Source organism: Danio rerio, chromosome 10 (genome assembly GCF_049306965.1).
Source record: "Danio rerio strain Tuebingen ecotype United States chromosome 10, GRCz12tu, whole genome shotgun sequence".
NCBI classification, from domain to species: Eukaryota; Metazoa; Chordata; class Actinopteri; order Cypriniformes; family Danionidae; genus Danio; species Danio rerio.
Window position 1 is genome coordinate 38213385 of NC_133185.1, and position 26456 is coordinate 38239840.

Genomic DNA, 26456 nt, shown 5'->3' on the forward strand with positions numbered 1-26456 from the left:
TGATGATAATGTGACTCATGTGACGATGTGGAATCATGGGAGTTGTGGTTATTAGCCCCTTTCACACATACAGACCTTTCCGGAAAATTACCGGCAATTTTCCGGAATGGTTGAATGCGTGAACAGGCCCTTTTTGAAAATACCGGTAAATTTGTTCCAGCTATTTGTAACATTACCGGTAATTTGTCGAAATGCTGCGCTGTGTGAATGCAGAAGGAAGATTGCTGGAAAGAGCGCGTGCACGTATAGAATGTGCTGACGTGAGACGTCTACTTTAGCCAATTAGAACAGTCAGACGCATTCACGTCCGCGCGGTTTATGAAAATAAAAGCCTTTGAATATTTTTCCAGACACCTTTAGCTGCTATATGTTAGTCAGATAACATGTATACAGTATGTTTCTTCTTAATGCCAACGGTGTAAATAATTATCGATAGTATGCTTATGATAGGCCGCTGTTTGTTTACCTTCAAGCTCTGCGTCGCGTGTGCCAGTGAAGCAGCTGGTGAGCCCGCACACTCACACACACACTCACACACACACACACACACACACACACACACACACACACACACACACACACACACACACACACACACACACACACACACACACCATGAACATCTCAACATGCGAAAGTGTTTCTCTATATGTTTTCATCGAAGTTGTTCACAACACTGATCCATCCAGAGTTTGTAATGTAGTCAAATGTTTACAAATACAAGCGCAGCCGTTTAGAGGTCAATTCTGGTTAATGATGTCAGAATTTACCAGTATTTTGGAGCGAATGTGTGAACAGTCTTTTCCGTAAAAAAATCCGTAACGTCCTTGCCTGTGTGAACAGCGCTTTTTTGAATCTACCGGTAAAGTTGTTCCATCAATTTTCCGGATATTTACCGGTATCACTGTGTGAAAGTGGCTTTTATCATCCCACAGGACTCCTGCAGAAATCATGTTCATGGATGAGCTAAAGTATTAAACACTTACACATGTACTATCATGTTATGGCTGATTTATACTTCTGCATCAAGAGCACGTATATGATCCGGTGCAGCCTTCGGACGGTCGCATAGCCCTGGCCGTGGCTGACGCGCACCTTTCAAAAAATCAAACTACACATCACAACGATGCGTAGCGCAAGCTCTGTGATTGGTCGGCTTGGTAGCTGTGACGAGCGTGGACGGTGCTGAGAGCTGCGAGCCGGATGGAGCGAGTGTTTACAACTGTTGAGCTCCAAATGAAGACTTTTGGTTTGTGTTTACCTTATGATTATGCAATAGCACTTCAGAAACGCTAGCTGGCTGTAGGATTTTATGTTCCTCTGTGTCTAATTTCTTTGAGGGTGTGTTAGTTTTTTCTGAATGTTAACTTAGGCCGTACTCACACTAAGTACAGTTGCCTCGAACCGGGCCAATGCACGCTTGTCCCCCCGACGGCCCGCACTCACACCACAATCGGGCCTGGGCATGCTTACGTCATCGCTGCTGCGCTGTTCATTGAGAAGCGCTGTCACTCAGTAGCACAGTGGAGATTTCTCGTTATATCGTTTAAGTCGTTTGATATGCAGTGACATACAGTCAAATATTTCTCCAAACAGTCCTTAAGGATGCGGTGTCAGATATTTATTACACGCAGTCAGATATTTTGCCGAACAGATCCTCCACTTTTGGAGCTCATAAACAATCATAAAGCCCTCTTGCTGCAGGAATGAGACACGACACTTGTAACTCGGACTCGCAGCTCTCGGCACCGCCCACACTCGTCAACACTACCAAGCCAACCAACCACAGAGCTTGCAATATGCGTCGTTGCGACGTGTAGGTTTCCATAATCCTGGACCAGGCCGTATCCTGAGCAGCTGCTGTGGTGGTCGTAGAGGAGTGGAGAACATGAGACTGAATCCTGTGATGCTCCAGGGACAGACAAGTCTTCGCTGAGGTCCAGCTTTCTCCAGCCTCCGGCGCCTAGACTGCAGCTCTGCAGAAGACGTTTAACCAGAGGAAAAATGGTCATGCCCAACTGAGCCTGGTTTCTCTTGAGGTTTTGTAATTCTTCACATTCGACACTTAGTGAAGTGACTTAGTGAAGTTTATTTCCTCGCCGCTGTCGCCACTGGCTTGGGATCTGTAGAGCTGCGCATCGATGGATTTGCTCTTCAGTGTTTGGACTCTCAGTGGTGCATATTAAACCACACTGAACTGAGCTAAACTGAACTGAACTTAAACACTGAAAACTGGAATACACTGTTTCAATTTACTATGATCTGCTATATGTGAAGCTGCTTTGACACAATCTACATTGTAAAAGCGCTATAGAAATAAAGGCGAATTGAATTGAATAGTTACATTTTCTGAGAGATGCGCGTCGGCGACGGCACAGCGAGGGTTATGCAACTGCGTTAAGACTGCGCCGGAGCATATGCGTACACTTGACACATAAGTATAAATCAGCCTTAACAATTCTGTCATCATTTACTCATCCTTCACTTGCAAATCTGTTTGACTTTTTCTTCTGCTAAACACAAAAGAAGATATTTTGAAGGAAGCTGTAATTGTTTTCCCTATTCTTCATTAGTGTTCAACAGGTTTAAAAACACTCGAGGGTGAGTAAATAGTGACTAAACTGTCATTTTTGGTTGAACTATCCCTTTAATTTTTATTCTCAAAGATGAACGAAGATCTCAGGGGCTTTGAAAAATTGAGTAATTAATAATATAATTAAAAAATTTAGGGGGAATTAACTATTTAAAACAAGCAAACATGTTTAATGATGATTTAGGGGGGCTTTAAATTCACCATGCATTCATAGTTTGCATTCACAGCCATATAAGTCACCATAATGAGCAGAAAATGAGCTGATCTGACCCGCTCCAGGCAGCTGAGCGGCCTGGAGAACATGCGTCCTCATCAATCATGCGATGCACACCACAGACAGAGCGTTTCCCACAGCCACGCTCACTGCTAGAGGTTCTGATCACAATCTCTCAACCTAGAGGAATGTGCAGAGCAGGTGACGGATCTGAACCTCTGCCAGCCCTTCTGGAAACCTGGTATGGGGGACAGCTGGAGCCCGCTATATAGATATAGATAAGAGCCTGAGTGGGGCATTATGGGAAGCATGAGTGCTGTAATTCTGCTGATGGGAATTTGTTCCCATGAATGACTAATGCCTTGAACTGTCAGGATTTAGCGGTTTTGGATCTGGGAACTCACAGTGAGCCATAATATAAATGTAATACTCTTGATAATATCAATTAAAGGAGTCTGCTTGCTATATTTTCAAACACAGCCCACAATATTTGTAATGTCTTTTAATGTCTTACAGATTTAACCACAAATCTGCATTAGTTACTCTAGGCAATAAAGATTTTTTGATTCTTTAATAAGCACATTATTAAAACTGGTAACAAATGAGAGCTCTGTTGAAATTAATAAGACATGAAAACAATTTGACATGTTTTTTTTTGTTTGTTTGAACTGTTAACGTAAGATGAAATATGTGTCAAATTTTGTAATATATTTATTTATTATTAGACTATATACTAAGAAAATAAAGTCACTAATATTTATATATCATATAAAAATATGAAAATAGAAATCATTCATTTAATCATTCATTTTCTTAGTCTCTATTTCAAAGTTCTCCACAGCGGAATGAACCACCAACTATTCCACCAAATGCCTTACGCAGAGGATGCCCTTCCAGCCTCAACCCAGTACTGAGAAACACCCATGCACTCTCACATTCACACACACACACACTCATACACTATGGCCAATTTAGTTTATTCAATTCCCCTATAGCGCATGTCTTTGGACTATAGGGGAAACTGGAGCACTCAGAGGAAACCCACACGAACACGCAGAGAACATGCAAACTCAGAAATGCCAAGTGGCCCAGCTGGGACGTGAACCAATGAATGCTATAGTTTTTTTAACTATACATAAACTTTAACTAAGGATAAAATTTAAATATCGTCATCTTAGAATTATAATGTTCTATCTGACACTTTTTGTCAAAATTGAGTTATTGCTCGGCGCCAATAGCCTAGTGGTTAAGTCCGCCGACATACAGCACAAAGGTGCTCACTGAATATATATATATATATATATATATATATATATATATATATATATATATATATATATATATATATATATATATATATAGATATATATAAATATATAATTCAGAATTATTAGCCCCCCTGTTTCTTTTTCTCCCCAATTTGTGTTTAATGGAGAGAAAAGTTTCTCATTTCTAAACATAATGGTTTTAATAACTCATTTCTAATAGTTGATTTATTTTATCTTTGCCAGAAAATAATATTTCACCAGATATTTATCGAGACACTTCTATACAGCTTAAAGTGACATTTAAAGGATTAACTAGGTTAATTAGGTTAACTAGGCAGGCTAGCGTAATTAGGCAAGTTATTGTATGACGATGGTTTGTTCTGTAGACTATCTAAAAAATGTATAGCTCAATGGGGCTAATAAATTGTCCTTAAAATGCTGTTTAAAAATTGAAAACTGCTTTTGTTCTATCCAAAATAAAACAAATAAGACGTTCTCCAGAGAAAAAAATATTATCAGAAATACTGTAAAAATTTCATTGCTCTGATAAACATTATTTGGGAAATATTTAAAAAAGAAAATAAAATTCAAATGGGGGCTTATAATTCTGACTTCAACTATGTGTATATATATATATATATATATATATATATATATATATATATATATATATATATATATATATATATATATATATATATACTGTATATATAGTTGAGTTATTGACATATTTTTATTAAATGACTTATTTACATTATGGGATGCTGTTTACATTTTAAGACTATTTATTAAAAAAACAAATGTTACACACATACTGTTTGCTATATGGAATGCTAAAACTTTGAAGCTTAATATCTCGAAATCATTCAGAACGCAGATAAAACCTTAGAATTCCAAGGTGACGATATATGTATATATTTATTTATGTTTTGAAAATTTTGTTTAAAAATATCAAAAAATTTTATTAAAAAATTGAAAATAATAATAATAATAAATTTACATGTATGGATATATTCTGTCTTATATCCTTTAAAAAATATCTGAATACATTCCAAAATATTAATATTTAAATTTCCATTTAGGGTTTGATGTCATTTTAATTTGGTAATGATAATTCTCCTTTGTTTTGGAAGAGAGTTAAATGTTTGTAATAAGTTTTGCCACCAGGTAAAGAATAATGAAAAATATTTCCTTTAACTTAGTCCCTTTATTCATCAGGGGTCGCCGCAGCGGACTGCGCTGCTATGCTGCAAACTTATCCAGCATATGTTTTATGAAGCGGATGCCCTTCCAGCTGCAACAGAGTACTGGAAAACACCCATACACTCGCATTCACACACATACACTACGGCCAATTTAGTTTATTCAATTCATCTATAGCGCATGTCTTTGGACTGTAGTGGAAACTGGAGCGCCCGGAGGAAACCCACAAGAACACAGGGAGAACATGCAAACTCCTCACAGAAATGCCAACTGACCCAGAAGGCACTCAAAAAAGCAACCTTCTTGTTGTGAGGTGACAGTGCTAACCACTGAGCCACCGTGTCGCCTAAAATAATATATAACATACAGTAAAAACAACTATATTAATGTAGCACACTCAAAAATATATATTATTTATTTGATTATTATGAAAAATGAGCTGAAACAACACAATTGAAACAACTTAATTGTTTTATGGTCAATCCACTTAATTTTAATTAAGTTAACCTAATCAATTTGTGTTGGGAATTGTGAGGAAACATGCATTTTACTGTACTATTAATATTATTTTTTACTATATTATTAATACTACATTGTAAAATAACCGTTTTAATGTATGTTTAAAAGTGTTATTATTAGTTTTAGGGCAGCACAATATTGGAAAAATTGCACATTGCAATTTTTTTCTCTCTGCGATATACATTGTGACATAAATACAACTTCACCAAATGACTTTAATAGCTCTTTTGGAAAGTCATTGCTTTAGATGGTGGTCTCAAACTTAATCCCTGGAGGGCCACAGCTCTGCACAGTTTAGCTTTAACCCTGTTCAAACACAGCTGATACAACTAATCAATGTGTTAAAGACTACTCTCCACTTTCCTTCCTAATCTGCAATTTCCTCTCTGGCTCCACCGGTAACTGTACTACAAAATATATATTACTAATGGTTTTGTGTCTTACATTTTACATACCTGAAACTTGCCTACAGCACTTATAAATTGTTGCTCTTATAGTTGTGTAAATTGCTTTTTTGTCCTCATTTGTAAGTCGCTTTGGATAAAAGCTTCTGCTAAATAACTAAATGTAAATGTACTCAAGTTTGAGGTCTATGCTTTAGATCAGGGGTCACCAATCCTGGTCCTGGAGGGCCGGTGTCCCTGTAGGGTTTAGCTCTAACTTGCCTCAACACACCTACCTGGATGTTTTAAGTATACCAAGTAAGAGCTTGATTAACTTGTTCAGGTGTGTTTGATTAGGGTTGGATGTAAAATCTGCACGACACCGGCCCTCCAGGAACAAGTTTGGTGACCACTGCTTTAGATTGATTGGGATGATTTTGTAGTGGAGTGAAATATAGTTTTTTAAATGAAATTATATATTATATACATATAATAAACAAACTACAGTCATAAATTAACATAATGGGGCAAATAATCAAATACTGTTTAGTCATCATCCTAATAGTAATTCCATAAAAATAATCTTTATTAAACTTCTTTATGCACAACTAAACTCTCTTAAAATGCTGGCATAGGTGCACGCCTTAAAAACACATGCAGATGATAAACCTTCACTCTATTATGGTTCAATTCTTCAGTGTCTAAACCAATCTTGTGTAATTTGACCTGTGGTTTCTGGTCATCTATAATCAGTGTAGCCAATGAAAAGTAGCTAACGCCTGCCCCAAAAGTGACTAAATGTTGCCAGATGATGTCACGCGCTAATTTGCATATTGTTGGAATATTAATCAATTCCATGCGTGTTTAAGAGAAAAGGTCAGGAGAGGTTTATCTTCGATGTCAAAAATCGGAACCATTTATTGGATACAAATTAATAATTCGATTGACAGAATTCTGTTATCCTAAATGCAATGCAGAAGTTACATTAAGGAGGTGAGCAACCACTTTCTTTTGCTGACTTCAACTTATATAGGCAGCTGATATTAACAGGTGGAGTTTAGGGAAATTAGTCATTTGTCAATCATTGTCCAGTCCTCCATTGGCCGTACCCCAGACAAAAGTCCTCTTTTTCGATGAATTCTCTGCACAACAATAAAAGTATAAAACTTTCTGTGCTCTGTGTTCAGTTTTTACACTTTTCTTCTGACAGGAAGTTTCTGCAGAGCTGAATTTAATTTTGGACCAGCATTTATCTACTTCTGCAAAATAGCTAATTAGTATGCACAGCATCTCAAACACAACAGTTGAAATTCAGTAAATATATGACCCTTAAATGACCAATGCAGCTAATTGTTTGATTAAAAGAAAAAGAGACAAAAATAATATAAAATGTATTCCTATTTCCTAACAATATCAGTGATGTCATCATGTAGTATATGACAAGCGTAAGCCCGTCACACTGCAAAAAATGCTTTTCTTACTTAGATTTTTTTCTTGCTTCCAAATATCTAAAAGTTCTTAAATCAAGAAGCATTTTTCTAGACCAGTGGTTCTCAAAGTGGGGGTCGGGACCCCCCGAGGGGTCGCAGGACAATGAAGGGGGGGTCGCCTGGTGATTTCCAAAAATCTATTTATTTTTATTAAACAATATGAATGACCATATATTATCCATAACCTACTGAAGAGAAAAAAATTTTATTTATAGTTACTATATACTATATAGTTACTATAGTAGCTTGTATTACTATTGGATTGCGGGTAATTACATTATACTAAAGACACAGCAATAGCGTCAGATGCAGCAGATTGATTTTATAACACCAGGTTAAACTTTCTGGCACATTTACAGCACTGACATTCATTAATTGAAGAATAGACTTGGGTCTATTGGTGTGTGTGCCCCATTGCATGCCAGGTTTCTGTATTTTTAACCGCCTCAGAGGATATTGGGGGTCGCAAGTCACTGGCATTGTCATTTTGGGGGTCACAGGCTGAAAAGTTTGGGAACCCCTGTTCTAGACAAGCAAAACATATTGTCTTGTTTTAAGAAATAATATGCCAAGTTTTTCCTTAAATCAAGCTAAATAATCTGCCAATGGGGTAAGCAAAATAATCTTATCACAAATGGAAAAACAAGATTATTTTGCTTACCCCATTGGCAGATTATTTTGCTTGATTTTAGGAAAAACTCGCTTCATTTTGGCATATTATTTCTTAAAACAAGGCAATATGTTTTGTTCATCTAGAAAATGCTTCTTGATTAAAGAATTCGTAGATATTTGGACTAGAAACAAGACAAAAAATCTAAGTAAAAAAAGCATTTTTTTTGCAGAGCATGTCTCTACTCTCTGAGGCGCCGTGTATTATATTATATTAAAACATTACATCCAGATGCACAATAAATAGGTTCTTATTAACATATTACTTTGCGTGATGACGTCATTGTGTACGCGCAACTCAAAACTACATCTTTGTGCATAATACAAAATAATTAATGTTTTCTCAAATTTTCTCAAAAACATTCTTTGAAATGTCCATTTAGATTTGTATAAAAAATATAGTTGACTATTTGTAAAAGTAATACAAACACTTTTTGATAAGAATTTTTTATTTTTAAATATAACACTGATAATAAACAGGTACATTCTTTTTAACAATCACAGCTTGTGTACTTACTGTTTTTAACTTGTAAAATTAACACATCTGTGAAAGTGACAACAATTATAGCACTGTTGGAACTTATTGCTACCTAAATTACCAACAATTATATGTTAACAAATATCAGTAAATTAACAAATATGAAAAACAATTTGAGCTAGCTATTTACTGAGTGAAGCCTGCAGCGACTGCTCTTTTAAATCACTTTTTAAAATTGCTAAAAGTAGCCAAATGAATGTTCAAAATTGCTAAATTTGTTGCTAGGTGCTTTTTGAAAAAAAAAAGTTGCTAGAATAGTATGAAAAGTTGCTAAACCTAGCAATAAAAATGCTAAGTTGGCAACACTGTCTATTATCCCAACTCAACATTGCATACTTTGTGATGTGACTATTGTGATGCACACATTGCGATATCGAAGCTCAAACGTAGCGCATAGGGTAGCCCTATTTTGTTTATTTATTATAATTATTAACCTTTATTATTATAACTCCTTGACGATATTTTTTTTTTTATAATATGTAAGCGATTTTAAAATGTAATTAACCCCTGTGCCTTTAAAGCTGAATTTTCACCATCACTACTTCAGGCTTCAGTGTCACATGATCCATCAGAAATTAAATTATCATGCTAATTTCCTGCTCAACAAACATTTCATTAATTTCACATCAAATCGTAGGATAGATTGTTTGATTTACTGCACGCTATTACTGGGAGTTCCTCTCTTGTGACAATTGTAATAGCATTATGGGACAAAGGATCTCTTACAGCTGTCGATACCAGCTGCGTCTGTCCTCCCACAACACTCCTGCATTCCTTGACGTCTACTCCTTCAAAAGTAAAGGGATCCTTTACACGCAGCCAATCAGAGTATCCAAATATGAAGCTTCAATGACAAGAACTGGCTTCAAATACACTACCGCTTAAAAGCCTGGGATTAGTGCTTCTTTTGTCTTTTGAGGAAGTCTATTTTGTCCACCAAATCTGCATTTATTTATTTTAAAAATACTGTAAAAGTGTGAAATTTTATTAGAATTTAAAATCACTTTGTGATATTGAATGCAGTTTCAAATATAATTTATTCCTGTGATTTAAAACTTTATTTTAGCATCATTTCTCCAGCTTTCAGGCGTCACACTATCTTTCACAAAGCATTATAATACGTTGATCTGCTGCTCAACTTCAAAACTAAAGGCCTGCTTCATATTCTTTTGTGGAAAGTACCATTACAAATGGTGTTTACTGTTTTTATTTGTCTGTATATACACATCTATATTTTATTCAAGGACACATTAAAGAGCTCAAGAGTGAAAGTAAACACATGTATATGTTTGTCTATTTGTGCTGTCTAAAAGCACAAAGTTTATATATTCATATATAAACTCGCCGGACACTTTATTAGGTACCCCTTACTAGTCCCAGATTGTACCCCCTTTTGCCTTAAGAACAGCCTTAATCCTTTGTGGCATAGATTCAACAAGGTACTGGTAATATTCCTCAGAGATTTTGGTCCATATTGACATGATAGCATCACGCAGTTGCAGCAAATTTGTCGGCTGCACATCCATGATGCAAATCTCTCTTTTCACCACATCCCAAAAGGTGCTCTATTGGATTGAGATCTGTTGACTGTGGAGGCCATTTGAGTACAGTGAACTGTTCATGTTCAAGAAACCAGACAGAGATGGTTCAGGCTTTATGACATGTCGCGTTATCCTGCTGGAATTAGCCATCAGAAGATGAGTACACTGTATTCATAAAAGGATGGACATGGTCAGCATCAATACTCAGGCAGGCTGTGGTGTTGACATGATGCTCAATTGGAACTAATGGATCCAAAGTGTGGCAAGAAAATATCCCTCACACCATTACACCACCACCACCCTGAACCCATTGATACAAGGCAGGATGGATCCATGCTTTCATGTTGCTGATGCCAAATTTTGACTCTACCATCTGAATATCGCAGCAGAAATCGAGACTCATCAGACCAGACAATGTTATTCCAATCTTCTTTTGTTCAATTTTGGAGAGCCTGTGTGAATTGTAGCCTTAGTTTCCTGTTCTCAGCTGACAGGAGTGACACCCGGTGTGGTCTTTTGCTGCTGTAGCCCATCTCCCTCAGGGTTCAACTTGTTGTGCATTCAGAGATGCTCTTTTGCATTCCTTGGCTGTAACTTTGTTTCTTTGAATTACTGTTGCCTTTATATCAGCTGGAACCAGTCTGACCATTCTCCTCTGACCTCTAGCATCAACAAAGCATTTGCACCCACAGAACTGCCGCTCACTGGATATTTTCTCTTTTTTGGACCATTCTCTGTTAACCCTAGAAAAATCCCAGTCGATCAGCAGTTTCTGAAATACTCAGATCAGTCCGCCTGGCACCAACAACCATGCCATGTTCAAAGTCACTTAAATCATCTTTCTTCCCCATTCTGATGCTCGATTTGAACTGCAGCAGATCATCTTGACCATGTCTACATGTCTAAATGCATTAAGTTGCTGACATGATTGGCTGTTTAGAAAATTGTACATCAAAGTTTATGAAAGTTTATATACATCAAATCAATGCTGTTACTTTAAACTTTGCGGTAAAAAATAGCTTAAAACTTTGATAAGTATCTATGATTGAGTACAAATAATAGACGATCTTAACAATAAAACAAATCAGCATATTATCCGGATCTATGGAAGATCATGTGACACTGAAGACTGGAGTTACAATGCTGAAAAATTCAGGTTTAAATCACAGAAATAAAATATTGTTTAAACTCCATTTAAAATGACATTAGCTATATAAAATAATATTTCACAATTTTACATTTTTTACAGTATTTTTGTTTAACTAAACGCAGCCTTGGTGAGCAGAAAACGTTCTAAAAAAATCTTTCTGATCTCAAACTTTTGTTACAAGGAATGGATTAATAAGCAAAACAATGTAAACACTGGGTGTGACGGCAATGAAATGTCCAACATTTTACAGATTTTTCTGAAGAATTGCTTTGTCTGGGCCACATTAATGAATAAACTGCTTCATAACACTGGTATCTTTTAATACGAGGCATACGAATTTACAGCACTGTACATTCCTGAAGGACCAAACATCACGAAAGTGGTTCAACGTGACCTCGAAAAGTCGTACAATTCTCAATAACTGTCAAACTGAGCCGTATAAACACTCAAACCACAACTCCGGGGGAGCATGAATCAGTTTAAATGTTTCTTGTTGCATTTCTGTTTGCATACAGGCCTGGATTGTTCACTTTTACAGTTGAGGTTTGAATCCTGCCAGAAGACAACAGCTTGCTAGTAAACAAATCACTGAATTAAATAAAAAATGTAAGTGAAATGGACGGGTGAAAAACAAAATCTGCTGTGTGATTTGAGAGACACAGGTTACAGTTACAGAGGGAGAAATATTGTTGCTTAGAACAAGGGGAGAGGACTAATCAAAATGAAGTATTCTTAGTACATTCGAAGCTTGAAGTAGTTTTATATGTTTGAAAGTTGAATCGGCCTAAAAGTTTGAAGCGGTCAAAGTTTGAAGCGGTTTTAAAATTTTTAAGCGATTTTAAAAGTTTAAAGCGATTTTAAAAGTTTGAAGAGGTGTTAAAATTTAAAGCGGTTTTAAAAGTTTGAAGCGGTTTTAAAAGTTAGAAATGGTTTTAAAATTTAAAGCAGTTTTAAAAGTTTGAAGCGGTTTTAAAAGTTTGAAGTTGTTTTAAAATTTAAAGTGATTTTAAAAGTTTGAAGTGGTTTTAAAATTTAAAGTGATTTTACAAGTTTGATGTGATTTTAAAAGTTTGAAGCGGTTTTAAAAGTTTGAAGCAATTTTAAAAGTTTAAAGCGATTTTAAAAGTTCAAATCGGTTTTAAAAGTTTAAAACGATTTTAAAAGTTTGAAGTGGTTTTTAAAAGTTAAAGCGGTTTTTAAAGTTTGAAGTTGTTTTAAAATTTAAAGGGATTTTAAAAGTTTGAAGTGGTTTTAAATTTTAAAGTGATTTTACAAGTTTGAAGTGATTTTAAAAGTTTGAAGCAATTTTAAAAGTTTAAAACGATTTTAAAAGTTTGAAGTGGTTTTAAAAGTTTGAAGCGGTTTTAAAAGTTTGAAGCAATTTTAAAAGTTTAAAGCGATTTTAAAAGTTTAAATCGGTTTTAAAAGTTTAAAACGATTTTAAAAGTTTGAAGCTGCTTAAATAGGTTGAATTTCAATTGTGAAGCAGTTTTAAAAATTTGTAGCTAACTTTATAGTTTTAGGTTCGATGTCATTTTAAAAACTTTAAAAATATATAGTGCAATTAAGTTTAAAACTGCTTGTTAAAAAGTTTGACATTTAAAGTACTTTTAAAACCTAACATTGTTAAGTTAAAAGTTGTTTTTAAATATTAAAGCTGTTTATGTTTATAGCAGTTTTAAGAGCTGTTCTATAATGTAATATTATTGTATCATGCTAAATTCTTTTTATCAATTTAAAGGTCTCACATTGCCAGATTTACATTGTCTACACTCTATAAACGTCTCATCTGTCAACATAATGTAGATGATCTGGTGCAGATATATCCAAATTGCAATATGATACACTTCTTTAATTGTTTTCTCATTTTTGCTGTAATTATTTTGCTATTGAGAGCAAAGCATTTGCATCAAAATATGTGTAATTTTACTTGCAGATTAATGAGGTTTCTAAAAGAGCTGCTGTTGTAACATGTAGAAGCACACAAAAAAATTATAAACTCCTATCATCCAAATGTAACAAATTGTGAAATGTACGTCATGAGCAAAATCAGACACAGCATTCTTCACCATGCAGGCCTCATTACACATGATAACTGGAAATGTTGAGATTTCACACGCCTGACTTTGACCTAACTTGAGCTGTTCAACTGTGAGTCACAATCCAAATTCCAAAAATATGTACTTAAATAAACCAAACACAGAGGGGCCTGAGACCCAGGGGATCGACAGCCTCGGGCTGAAGCTATGAGCCCAATGGAGATGGATAAAAGGCAGGAGGAAGAAGGAGAAAGGGATGAAGAAGGAAGATTTCTGATTTATTTACCATGTCAGAGATCATGGCGCCCTTGGACTTGACCCAAACTAAATCATCCTCATCTCACAGGGGGGATGAGCTGAAAAGAGACACCGCAGACGGGCCGGTTTGTCTGCTGATGGGGGGAGGAGGTTCATTAAACATCTCCATCCAGAAAAACATGGGAATGTGTGTCATGAGTAAATAATCCTTATTGGGTCAGAAATTATTTGGACTCTTGTGACCTCTACCACATCTAACTGCGCTGTGTCAAATGAATCAAAATGAATCAAAAGAATTGCCTCATTCCCCCAATTCAAAATATTTTCCTCCGGCTATTTATTTCAACGTCAATTAAAACGTATTATATATGCAAGACCCAGAGCAGTGCTGGTTTTCATTATGATAATCTCTTTATACTAACAGTAAAGCGAGTCAGAAAGAACTTTTAATGGCAACACTGTGATTATAATGAGAAAAAAACTGAACGCAACATGAACCAAAACTGAATATAATGTCTCAAGATTGGGCGATAAACACAGTGAATACATTTAGGCCAGCAGACCCCGGCACTGTTTTGGATGTTCGGTAAGTTCAGAGCATAAAAGATCATAAAACTGTCCTTTTTCATATTTTTAGGATCAGTCGAAAACAAAATGAAAGTAGTGGACCTGGGCTCCGTTCTTTGTACGTGGATTACTCAGTTAGCTGGATTTGGTTATTGACGATTTGATGTGATCCAGGATTGTTTCATTCTTCAAAGCTGATCCGAGAGTTGTTGTCATGGCAACAGGTCTGCTAGCTCAAACCTGGTCGGAAGCAGGTTTAATTCATATAAACAGGATTAGATCGGCTCAATTCAGGCAAAGATAATACAGAAAGTATGTACCGAATTCTGATATTTTCTTACAGTAGTAGTTATATACACTTGGGAAAATACTTAATTTTTTAAACCTATATAAAGTTATAGTTATTAGTAAAATAAATAAAGTTATATATAAATAAAACTTATGCAATCTGCACCCCCGAAATGAAAGTACAAAGACTGCCACCTTGTAGTGCAAAGAGAAAACTTTGATGTGTACTTTTTAGATTGCTTTAGTACAATTTGTGTATGATGATAGAAATGCACAATATGTGACTTTTTAAAAGCAATAATACATTTATGCAGTCATAAACAAGTTTTGACAGTTAATATGACGGTGATTTGATACTTCATAAAAGTTGCAGACACCTTTACTAATATCAAAATGCTTTTGTAAATACACATACACAAATTGTACTAAAGCTGGTACCTTAAAATAGTACACGAGAACCACCCCGTAACAGTCTTGGTAATTTTATTTTTCTGATTGGGGATTGCACAAGTTTTCTGTATATATATATATATATATATATATATATATATATATATATATATATATATATATATATATATATATATATATATATATATATATATATATATATATATATATATATGAGCTACCAGACCTGTTGCTATGACAACTCTGGGATGAGTTTTGAAGAATTGTTAGACAATCCTGGGTCATGTCAAATCGTCAATACTCAAATCCAGCTAATTGAGTAATTCAAGTATGAAGAATGGACCCCAGGAATAAATGAACTAAGATAACCGTTATGGATGCACCAATATGGATATTTTGCACAATACTAATAACGATAATTGACTTACTCTTTATACTTTGGAAGCTGATAACAGACATTTTGGCAAGTAAATATAATTAAAACCTTTCTTTAAAACCTGAATACCAAAACAAGAGGCAATTACACAATATGTAATTAATAATTCATCCAAAAATTAAAGATTGCAGTCTGTTGATAACGATATGGCCACCGATATTCATTCATTCATTCATTTTCCTTCGGCTTAGTCCCTTTATTCATCAGGGGTCACCACAGCGGAATGAACCAACAACTTACCAATTTTTACACAGTGGATGCCCTTTCGGCTGCAACCCAGTACTGGGAAACACCCATACACTCTCGCATTCACACACACAGTCATACACTAGGGCCAATTTACTTTATTCAATTCACCTATAGTGCATGTCTTTGGACTGTGCATGGGGGAAACCAGAGTACCCGAAGGAAACCCATGCTAACATGGGGAAAACATGCAAAATGCAAACTGGCCCTGCTGGGACTCGAACCAGCGACCTTCTTGCTGTTAGGTGACAGTGCTAACCACTGAGCCACCGTGTCGCCTGGCCACCAATATATCACTGGAAAAAACTACAAGTGTAAGAACATTTTACAATCTACAGCTTATCTCAAATAATCCTCTAAAATAGGGGTGCTCAATCCTGTTCCTGGAGATCTACCTTCCTGCAGATTTCAGATGTTACCCATATCAAACACACCTGAACCAATTAATTAGGACCTGAACACCACTTGATAATTACAGGCAGGTGTGTTTGATATGGGTAGCAACTGAAATCTGCAGGAAGGTAGATCTCTAGGAATAGGATTGAGCACCCCTGCTCTAAAATTTCAATAAAAATTTTAAAATCATGTGAATTGTGTAAACTGATAATTTGGTGAATCACAAGTTTACTCTTGATTAAATGAGAAATGTTCATATTATGTGTGAATCTTAATTGCAAATTTGTGCGACAGCAAACCTATAACATGGATAGTTTCATTATACATGTTCCCCATGTTAATATACCACATGTCAGAATACACGTGTGAATGTCTTGCACTTAAGCGTTTGGTGCTAATATATATACAGTAAACGGATTTCATAAACGGAATTTAGAGGGCAAACAATTGTGACATTCACTTTTGCCCAAATGCTTGATTTTCTCACAGTTAGACCAGCTGTTGTCACTCACATTCACACCCACAGACTGAATGTAAGGGATCTCTCTCCTTGTTGCTAAGAGACTTCATTTGGAAAAAGAACCACCCACCATGCCATGCCAAGCCAAATGTGAGTGGTGTTTATCAAAACTTCTTGCCTGTCAGTGCTTTATAACATCCTGCTGTAGTTGCAAGGATCTTCTCGTAGAATATTCTTAATAGTTGCTTGGGGAATGCAAGGGTGTGTTCAGTTGTTGCTAAGGTATTGCTAAGGTCCTCATTTTGGTCTATTGTTCAGTAGTTGCTATGGCATTCTAGGTAGCTGCTAAGAGAACTCAAAGGCTGCGTCCAAAATCATATAATTCCATACTACATAGTAAGGTAAAAACAGCATATGCGTCGATAGAATGTGCGAATTTATCGTTTTCGAAAAATAGTATGCAGGAAGTACCAGGATGATCTACTCTTTCCGGTGAGGTTCTGAAGCGTGCATCCAATGGATGCTATGCTATCCCATGATGCCACACAAGAGAATTCATGAATTGAAGTGATGAGATGCAACTGATGTGGTTATGTCACGTGATAATGACAAATGGCGAATGTAGTTAGTCCGAATTACATTTATACTATGTACATACATGCTATATAGAAAGTAATTTTCTAACGTTTGTGTAGTAAATTCAAATTCAAATGTAGTATGTACTAGGTAGTAGTAGGTACCTGATTTCAGATGCAACCCAAGGATTCTTAATCAGCGGTCCAAAACCCCTGGGTCATAGCCAGCCCCGTACCCAGTTGTGAAGGAGTTGCTATTTAAAATTAGGCCCAATCCCAATTCTATTTTTGTACCTCTACCCCCTTGGCCCTTGAAACAGAGTGTGAAGGGGAAGGACTTCAAAATTTACCCCTAAGAAATGAAACAGCACTACAACACCTGCACACGTCATCATATGTCATCGCAATCTCTTGTTTTATATGAGGTCAGACGATCGTGACTGCTGTAGTTATTCCAGTTGCGTTATTTTTGGCATTTATAACATTATCATAACGATATTTAAGATTGTAACTGTACTGTGCTTTTACACCGTGGCCATATTCATCTATATAAACTCACAAAAACAACATTAGCGTTATACCAGACACTGTAAAACAGTCCTTCCCAGCCACCAGACTTTTCTGCTAGGGTATTCGATTGTCATCGAGTGACAGATGTGAAAGTATGTTGTGGAACTACTTATACAGGAGTTATTATGAGGGATTATTGATAGCAAAATTTATCGTTTTTTATTTTAGCGTTTATTTAAAAACCATGATGGTAAAACATGAACACGGTTATGAATGTTCATTCATTCATTCATTTTCTTGTCGGCTTAGTCCCTTTATTAATCCGGGGTCGCCACAGCGGAATGAACCGCCAACTTATCCAGCAAGTTTTTACGCAGCGGATAACCTTCCAGCCGCAACCCATCTCTGGGAAACATCCACACACACATTCACACACACTCATACACTACGGACAATTTAGCCTACCCAATTGTACCCAACCTGTACCGCATGTCTTTGGACTGTGGGGGAAACCGGAGAATCCGGAGGAAACCCACGCAAAGGCAAGGAGAACATGCAAACTCCACACAAAAACGCCAACTGAGCCGAGGTTCGAACCAGCGACGCAGCAACTTTCTTGCTGTGAGGCGACAGTACAACCTACTGCGCCACTGCCTCGCCCGGTTATGAATGTATTAAAACATATGCTTGTTTGGTGTAAAAGTTCATAATAATGACAAAGAAAATTATTTTTTGCATCTTCTGAATTCCGAATACAGCCATACTGCCGTTGTAGCAGGTGTATTCTGGGAAATTTGCCTACGCCTACGTCAACTGTGGTCCTGAAAAATCTCAGTTTCAAGGTCTATCTGGCCCCTCTCCTTAGCCCAGGGGTGTCCAAACTCTGTCCTGGAGGGCCGGTGTCCTGCAGATTTTAGCTTTAACTTGCCTCAACACACCTGCATGGATGTTTCTAGAAAGCCTTTTAAGAACTTGATTAGCTAGCCCAGGTGTTTCTGATTAGGGTTGGAACTAAATCTTGCAGGACACCGGCCCTTCAAGACCGAGTTTTGCCCTTCACCTTCAAGCTAAAGAGAAATGGGACACGGGGTACGGGACAGGGATAATGGGTTGAATTAGGATTGGGTCTTAGTCTATATGCCAACCAGTATTCATATTTGTGCACATTGCACACCCGATGTGAATCATGCTGCTCCATATCTTTCTAAACCTTGCTGTTACACAAGTGCCACCTTTCAGAGTCTGTTCGCATTGCTTAACAACATGTAAAAAAGAATGTAGTGACAGGGTGGGGTGGGGACGTGCAGCAATTCGGCTTGAGATTTTATGCTACATGTTAAGATTCAGCTAAAACACATGAGTGAGAAACATCTCTCGAAAGCTAGTATTGTTGAAATGGAACAATCTCAGATTCAACATTATGGTCAGTTATAATAGTTTGCTTCAGTTTGTTGTTGCAAGCATTTGTAATATAGATGTAATTGCACGTAAATCAATTTTTTTCAATTGAAAATACTTGACTACTAGTCTGTTGCAAATTGATCAATTCGAACACTGGTCTGTGCTATAAATATACTATTTTTAAGGTCTTCTGGAAGGTTGATTGGGTACTGCTACAATCTTGTATGTGGTTGCATTATTTCTTGTTAGGTGCGGGTTTATTTATAAACTAATTTCGAGAGGATCACGCGCTTATGATTGAGCATGTCTGGTCCCACATTAGCTCCCCATATTGCGCCAATCAGATGAATACTGACTCAATATAAATAAATAAGTATTCCACTCCAGTCATCTTCGACTTGAAGAATCCCCCCTTCCATCCCTATTCCTCCTTTTCTCCATATAGGGTGGCATGGCGGCCCAGTGGTTAGCACTATTGCCTCACAGCAAGAACATCACTGCTTCGACCCCTCACCGGAAAATGTAGGGGAGTTTTCGAGACCTACCTGAGCTCAAACTCCTCTTCAAACGGGAGAGAGCCCCAGGCTTGAGGATATTCTGAGCTCAGGGCTCTTTCCCAGGACACCATGCCAAACACGCTTTATTATCAATCATCAGCTAGGTGAGAACTCCTGAAATGGGTAGGGTCATCTGGGTAGTTGCTAAGGCATTGCTCGGTTCTCCTCAGGGGTTGCCAAGACATTGCTAGGGTCCTCTGGGTGGTTACTAAGGCATTTCTATAGTCTCCTGGGTGGTTGTTTGGTCCATTGCTCAGTGGTTGGTATGGTCTTCTGGGTGGCTGCAAAGGGAACAGCAAGAATCTTCTAGGTGGTTGCACTGTTCATTGTTAGGTGGTTTCTAGGGTCTTCATGGTGATTGTTAGGGCATTGCTATGTTTTTTCTATGGTCTTCAGGAAGGCTGCTTGGGCACGGTTAAATCTTGTAGGTGGTTACATAGTTTCATAGTAGGTGGATGCTAAAGTGTTTTCCAAGTGGTTGCTTGATTTAATAGGTGGTCTCTATGGTGTTTTGGGTAGTTGCTAGGGCATCATCAGGATCATCTAGGTCAGAGATGCCCAAAGTAGGGTTCGTGGCCCAAAGTTGGCCTATTATAACCGTTGATTTGGCCCACCATCCCCCATTTGGGCACCCCTCATCTAGGTGATTGATAAGTTAATTGCTAGGTGCTTGGCATGGTCTTTGGGGTAGTTGTTATGGCACTGCTAGTTGAATTGTCTATTTTTGCTAGTTGAATTGTCCATTTTTAGGTGGCATTATTACTATTTTCTAACTCAAGGGTCACCAAGTCTCTGCAGAGCTCAGCTCCAACTTTCCTCAATACACCTGTCTGGAGGTTTCAAGTAAACCTTGCACGACCTTGATTAGCTTGTTCAGATGTTTTAGATTAGGATTGGAGCTAAAGACTGTAGGACACCAGCCCTCCAGCAACAGGTTTGGTGGCCACTGTTCTGGTTGATTAGATCATAGCTAGGTGGTTGTCAATAACATACATATGCTAATGTTTTCTTAGTTAAGGCATTGCTAGGTATCCACGTTCATTTTCTTGGTAGTTACTAGGTATTGGGAATACAATGTAGGTGAGTTCATAGTTCAAATATAAGGTGGTTTCTATACGATTGCTTACACAAGTAAAAGGAGGCCAAGCTCAAAATCTCTATGACAATCTTAGCACGACATTCTTCTGCCACTAATGAAAGTGTAATTGTCTCACCACCACTGACAATTCCTCATTCATTCAAATGTTCCAGTAACACTCCAGTGAACATGAGATCGGCAAGAAATGAGCTCCCTCACCCTCTTTGCAGTCTTCCCCATGAAATCCTGGACAGCATCGCCATTCCAGAGAAGTGATTTTCCTGTAGGTCACTCTGTACACAGGTCTCACAAGAGTTCTGTAGCTGGGAGAACACAGAGAGGCAAAGCGGTTTGTTAGATGTTGTCAATGTTAAACTGAGAGCAAATAGCTGAATATAAACCAGTGCATACTATGAGATCATTTCTTTATTCTGTACCTGATGAGGTTTGTACATGGTCCAGGCCATCGGCAGCTCTGAAACAGTCGCTGCACAACAGTCTCAGTCCCATTTTGTGTCTGGCATGAAACGGTCTTCTGTACTGTGAACTGGCACCAGTTCCTGATGAATGAACAATAATAATGAGAAATACCAGACTAATAAGAATTCAGTAAAGTCAATAATATAACAGAAAAAGGAAATTCACAATAAACCAATGGAATTGTGAAAAGGACGAGCTTTAGGTAGAGAGTTTATGATAAACCGATTTTATTTTCACAAACTCAGATCAATAGCATTGTTTTCAATGGTTTGAGTGCCATAATGTTTCTTCATGAAACTTCAAAAGCCAGACGAAATACAGTGCAGTCCCCGAGAGACCCTCTCAGTGGCATAAGCGTATCTTTTTTCCTGTACCACAGGAGGCTGAATGATTTATCCTCTCCTGACATTCATATAACACCCAGAAGAGTCTGACAGACATTCCTGAAGACAAGAAAAAAAGATTGTGGTTGTATGCTTTGTTTCTAAACCTGGGAAAATTCCTGTCAGATGATTTGAAAAATTCCGGGATTGTAAACTTTTCAGTATTCATGTCATTGTTGTGTCATTTTTTTTTTCAAATCATTACTATACCACAGACTTTTCATGAAGCTCCACATGTCTAGACTAGGCTCAACCTTTACAGCATGTCAAACCACAAAATACTTTGCTACCTTTTTCATAAAAAGAAGTTGAATTTATTCTACTGAATGTCTGTCTTGCATTAAAGTGTTTCAATACTTTTAGCTTTGGTTCAATTTATTCATTTTATTGGAATTTAACTGTGCCCACATGATAAAATCCTATAAAAACTTATAGTAAATACTAGTGTTTCTGAACCATGCTTTAGTAAAGTACTTGGATTGATCTTTTGTGGTTATTCTTTAGTTCCTGTGGTAAAACAACTACAGTAATATTAACAAATTATCAAGTTTACAACACAATATACAATGGTGTAAAGTAACAAATTACAAATACTCAAACTACTGTAACTGTGTAGTTTTCCTCAGGGATTGTAATTTACTACGTAGTTTTAAAAATGTGTACTTTTACTCTCCCTTAAGTACATTTTTAGTGCAGTATCGGTACTTTTGCTCCACTATTTTCCTTCAACTTGCAGTCACTACTTTATTATTTTTTGTCTATGAAGATTCTAAAAATCAGTCCTGTGATTCCTGTCCAATCAAATCGCACATAGAAGGTAAATTGTCTCATAGTGAACTGCCTCAAGTCATGGGCGATTTATAATAGCAGCTAACTATTAGGAAGCATTAAAGAAAGTGCAAGAAGATGTCCAAAATCTTTACATGCAATGACCCAGAGACTGTTTTGATGCAAATCACTGATGAGAAAATGATGGCTGTTTACTGTTTGATACCGAAATGGCCTTAAACACGCAGCACGCACAAGACGTCAACATGACGCCAGATCGACATTGTTCCCCAACATTGTGGGGAATTTGCATTTTGTTTGGAAATGAAAATCGGGTTTACATCTGAACCCAAAGTCCAACCGGCGTCAATGTCCAACATCCAACCTAAAATCAACCAAATATCAACGTCTAATGATGTACAACTTGACGTTGCGTGGACCACTACGACATCTATCAGATGTTGGATTTTAGTTGCCATACCTGACGAATAAATGTCAGTATTTGACGTCAATTTGACGTTGGTTTAAAATATTGGCTAGATGTTGGATTTTGGTCACTTTCCAACACAACTTAAAATTAACCAGATATTAAACACATTTGATGTCGTTTTTGGACATCAAAATAACGTTGGTCTTAAGATGCTGCCTAGACATTGAATTTTGATCACCTGACATCACAACCTAAATCTAACCTAATATTAGCATCTTATGACATTGTGTGCTTGCTTGGCAATAACTAAATGCACTACAGAATGTTACGTTTACACACATCCACAAATTAGGTAGCGTAAAATGCATGGGCCCACCCGCAAGAATTAAGGTGGGGCCCCCAGAAGTGATGACCTGGGGAGTGGGGGGTGGGGTGGGATGTGTTGCGTGCTTTTAATCACGCAAAGTGAAGTCCGGGAGGTGTGCTTACGATAAAGATAAAGAGGGTCATGGGTGCATATGATTGCTTGAAGGTGAGAGGTGACCAGCGGGCCCGTTCGCTACGCCACTACGTAATACTCACTACTCTTGAGTACTTTTAAAAGAGCTACTTTTTACTCATACTTTTACACACACACACACACACACACACACACACACACACACACACACACAGTAGTGTTACATAGATACTTTTTAATGAAATTAGTGTGAAGTTTATGATGTTATTTTTGTGATTTAAGAAGTAAGATAAGCTTAAAGTAAGATAGGCTTAAAATCTGAATTACCTTTTTTACCCAACACTATACACATAGACAGTATTATACTATATTATATTATGCACCAGATAACTGTAGAGTAACTAAGCTACTGTATTTGTTAGTTTAACAATTCACCTTACAAAGCATTTATAATACACTTACAGTATACCATAGTTCAACTAACGCTTCAAAACACTATAGTATTTACTATAAATTGCTACAGTATTTTTTCATGTAGGGATACACAGGTAGACATAATCATAGCTATCCAGACAGACAGACAGACAGACAGACAGACAGACAGACAGACAATAAGATAGATAGATAGATAGATAGATAGATAGATAGATAGATAGATAGATAGATAGATAGATAGATAGATAGATAGATAGATAGATAGATAGATAGATAGATAGATAGATAGATAGGCAGGCAGGCAGGCAGGCAGGCAGGCAGGCAGACAGACAGACAGACAGACAGACAGACAGACAGACAGACAGATAGATAGATAGATAGATAGATCTGTAATCCATAAAAATGTTCAAATACAAATGTAGGCTAATAATTTGAATACATTTAATTGGCTACACAGAGTGTATCTGGAACATTTAAAAAACTAGAAATAATACGTCACTCGAGCTGACCAGTAAATTCTAATAATTGTACGGAGCAGTGTTTACCTGTTGAGCGCAGTGTTCGCTCCAGTGTTGTGCTCGGACACCGTGCGCTGCAGCCTCCTCACTGGAAGCTGATAAACAGCCGTTGCTTTAAAAGGACGAAGCGCCAACATGAAAACACAAAGGAGTATTAAAAATCCCTCCCGCATGGTCCGACGTCTAACAGCTCTTTTCAAAGATTTGCTTTAACTGATGTTTCTCCCGCTCGGAGGAGTTGAGGGACTTTCTGACGGGTGAGGAGAGACAGTCTCTGACTAGAGTAAAACACACTGTCCGATTATCTTAAGGTACAACTCTGCTTGTGTCTCATAACCTAATTGGATGACTATCTAGTATATACTACATCATAGTTGGCATGGCCCAAAATCCCCCATGCGTTTGTGATAGTCAAGGTATTTAAAGGTACGGTGTGGGTGTAACACACGCCAAAACAAACGCAGGGAGTATTAAAACTCAACTGGAGAAGAGAAAAACTGTATTGTGTAGATGACTCAAATATATTTTGCATGATGGAATGAAAAGTAAATTTAATTTTAAAAAATCTTGAAGAGGGATAAAATAATAATTCCTACTGATTTGAAAAAAAAATGGCTTTAGCGCCACCTGCCGGTCAAACATTGGATAGCACACCACACGTGTTGGGTTTAATTAGTTGCAAAGTGACTAGTTACTGTCATTTTCTGCTGGAAAAGTAAAGCAAGGCGTTTTTGGGTAATTTAATTGTAGTAACTCGTGCACTTTCCTTAAATATTGTGCATTAATTCAACAGTTCTGTATACAGTAAATCAATGTTATTGTTAGACAAATATATGTTGTACATTCATTCATTCACTTTAGCTTGTTCCCTTTTTTCATCAGGGTTCGCCACAGCGGAATGAATCACCAACTTATGTAGCATATGTTTTACACAGTGGATGCCCTTCCAGCTGCGACCCAGTACTGGGAAACATCCCTACACACTCATTCACACACATTCATATGGCCAATTTAGTTTATTCAAGTCAACTATAGAGCATGTCTATGGCATGTCTGTGAGGGAAACAGTGAGGAGAACATGCAAACTCCACACCGAAATGCCAACTGACCCGGCTAAAGAAAAAAAATGCATTCTTACTCAGATAGTTTTCACTGTAACTCGATTTCCTAACTAAAGACGGTTAGATTTGTCTGACTAAATGAATGCATTAAGAAAGAATTATATGGTATAAGAATTATATGGTATATGATCAATATATGGCATTTATGAAATATTGCGCCATTACACCGAAACGTTTCATATTTTGATACATTTATTGTTTAATATTATGTATAACAATTTGTTAAAGCTAAAAGGAAAAATTTAAAGAATTAAGAGTAAATATCTATTTTGCACTTAGCAATTTAACTGCTCACAATCTCTATAAATCTAATTAAATAAGAGAAAGTAATTTAAATAGAATTTAAATAAATAACTTACCCAACCCTGCACTCCACAGATATAACCAGGAAATCAGAGCACATCACACCTGTCCTCAGGTCTTTACACTGGTTCCCAGTTACATTCAGAATAGATTTTAAATTATTATTACTCGTCTATAAATCACTAAATTGCCTAGAACCTCAATATATTACAGATATGTTCACTGAATGCAAACCTATTAGATCACTCAGATCTTTAAGAACATATAAACTAGAAATTCCAAAAGTTCAGCCAAAGCAGGGTGAATCAGCCTTAAGCTACTACGCCTCTCACTGCTGGAATCAGCTTACAGAAATGATCCGATGTGCTCCAACATTAGGCACATTCAAATCAAGACTGAAAACACATCTGTTTAGCTGTGCCTTTACTGAATGAGCACTGTGCTGCGTCCCACAGATCGCACTATTATGTTTATCTCTTCCATTTCATTCTTTTATAACCTGTACTAACACATTTTATCTGTTTTATAATTTTTATTATTTGTTTTTATTTTTCTCATACTAGTCTCTTTTATTCCTGTTTATGTAAAGCACTTTGAATTGCCACTGTGTATGAAATGTGCTATATAAATAAACTTGCCTTGCCTTACAAAACTTTTCATTCTGGTTTTATGAACGTATAAACCAAAAGATTGAGGTTTTAAAATATCCCATATATATTTTAATATCACCTAGGCTTAATTATTATTAGTAATATATAACCATTTTGT

The 26456-nt window shown here is 36.8% G+C and overlaps 2 protein-coding genes across 3 annotated transcripts in view; one reads left to right on the forward strand and one right to left on the reverse strand.

Annotated features, from left to right (window-relative positions):
* Positions 1–24563, reverse strand: part of col26a1 (collagen, type XXVI, alpha 1) — a 55892-nt gene extending 31329 nt beyond the window's left edge. Inside the window, exons 1-3 of one of the 2 annotated variants that reach the window (XM_005172722.6) lie at positions 24292–24563; positions 21228–21350; positions 21010–21113 (exon numbers count right to left, since the gene is read on the reverse strand). In XM_005172722.6, coding sequence (XP_005172779.2) covers positions 21010–21113; positions 21228–21350; positions 24292–24437 — 373 coding nt within the window. In that variant the 5' untranslated portion in view covers positions 24438–24563. Of the gene's footprint in view, positions 1–21009; positions 21114–21227; positions 21714–24291 lie in introns of both variants that reach the window. The other variant, XM_073914999.1, reaches the window with a different exon arrangement.
* The window catches only part of mdh2 (malate dehydrogenase 2, NAD (mitochondrial)), a 172983-nt gene continuing 149568 nt past the window's right edge, over positions 3042–26456 (forward strand). The window contains exon 1 of the mRNA XM_068223761.1: positions 3042–3048. The gene's annotated coding sequence lies outside the window, so the exon portion shown is untranslated. The remainder of the gene's footprint in view (positions 3049–26456) is intronic.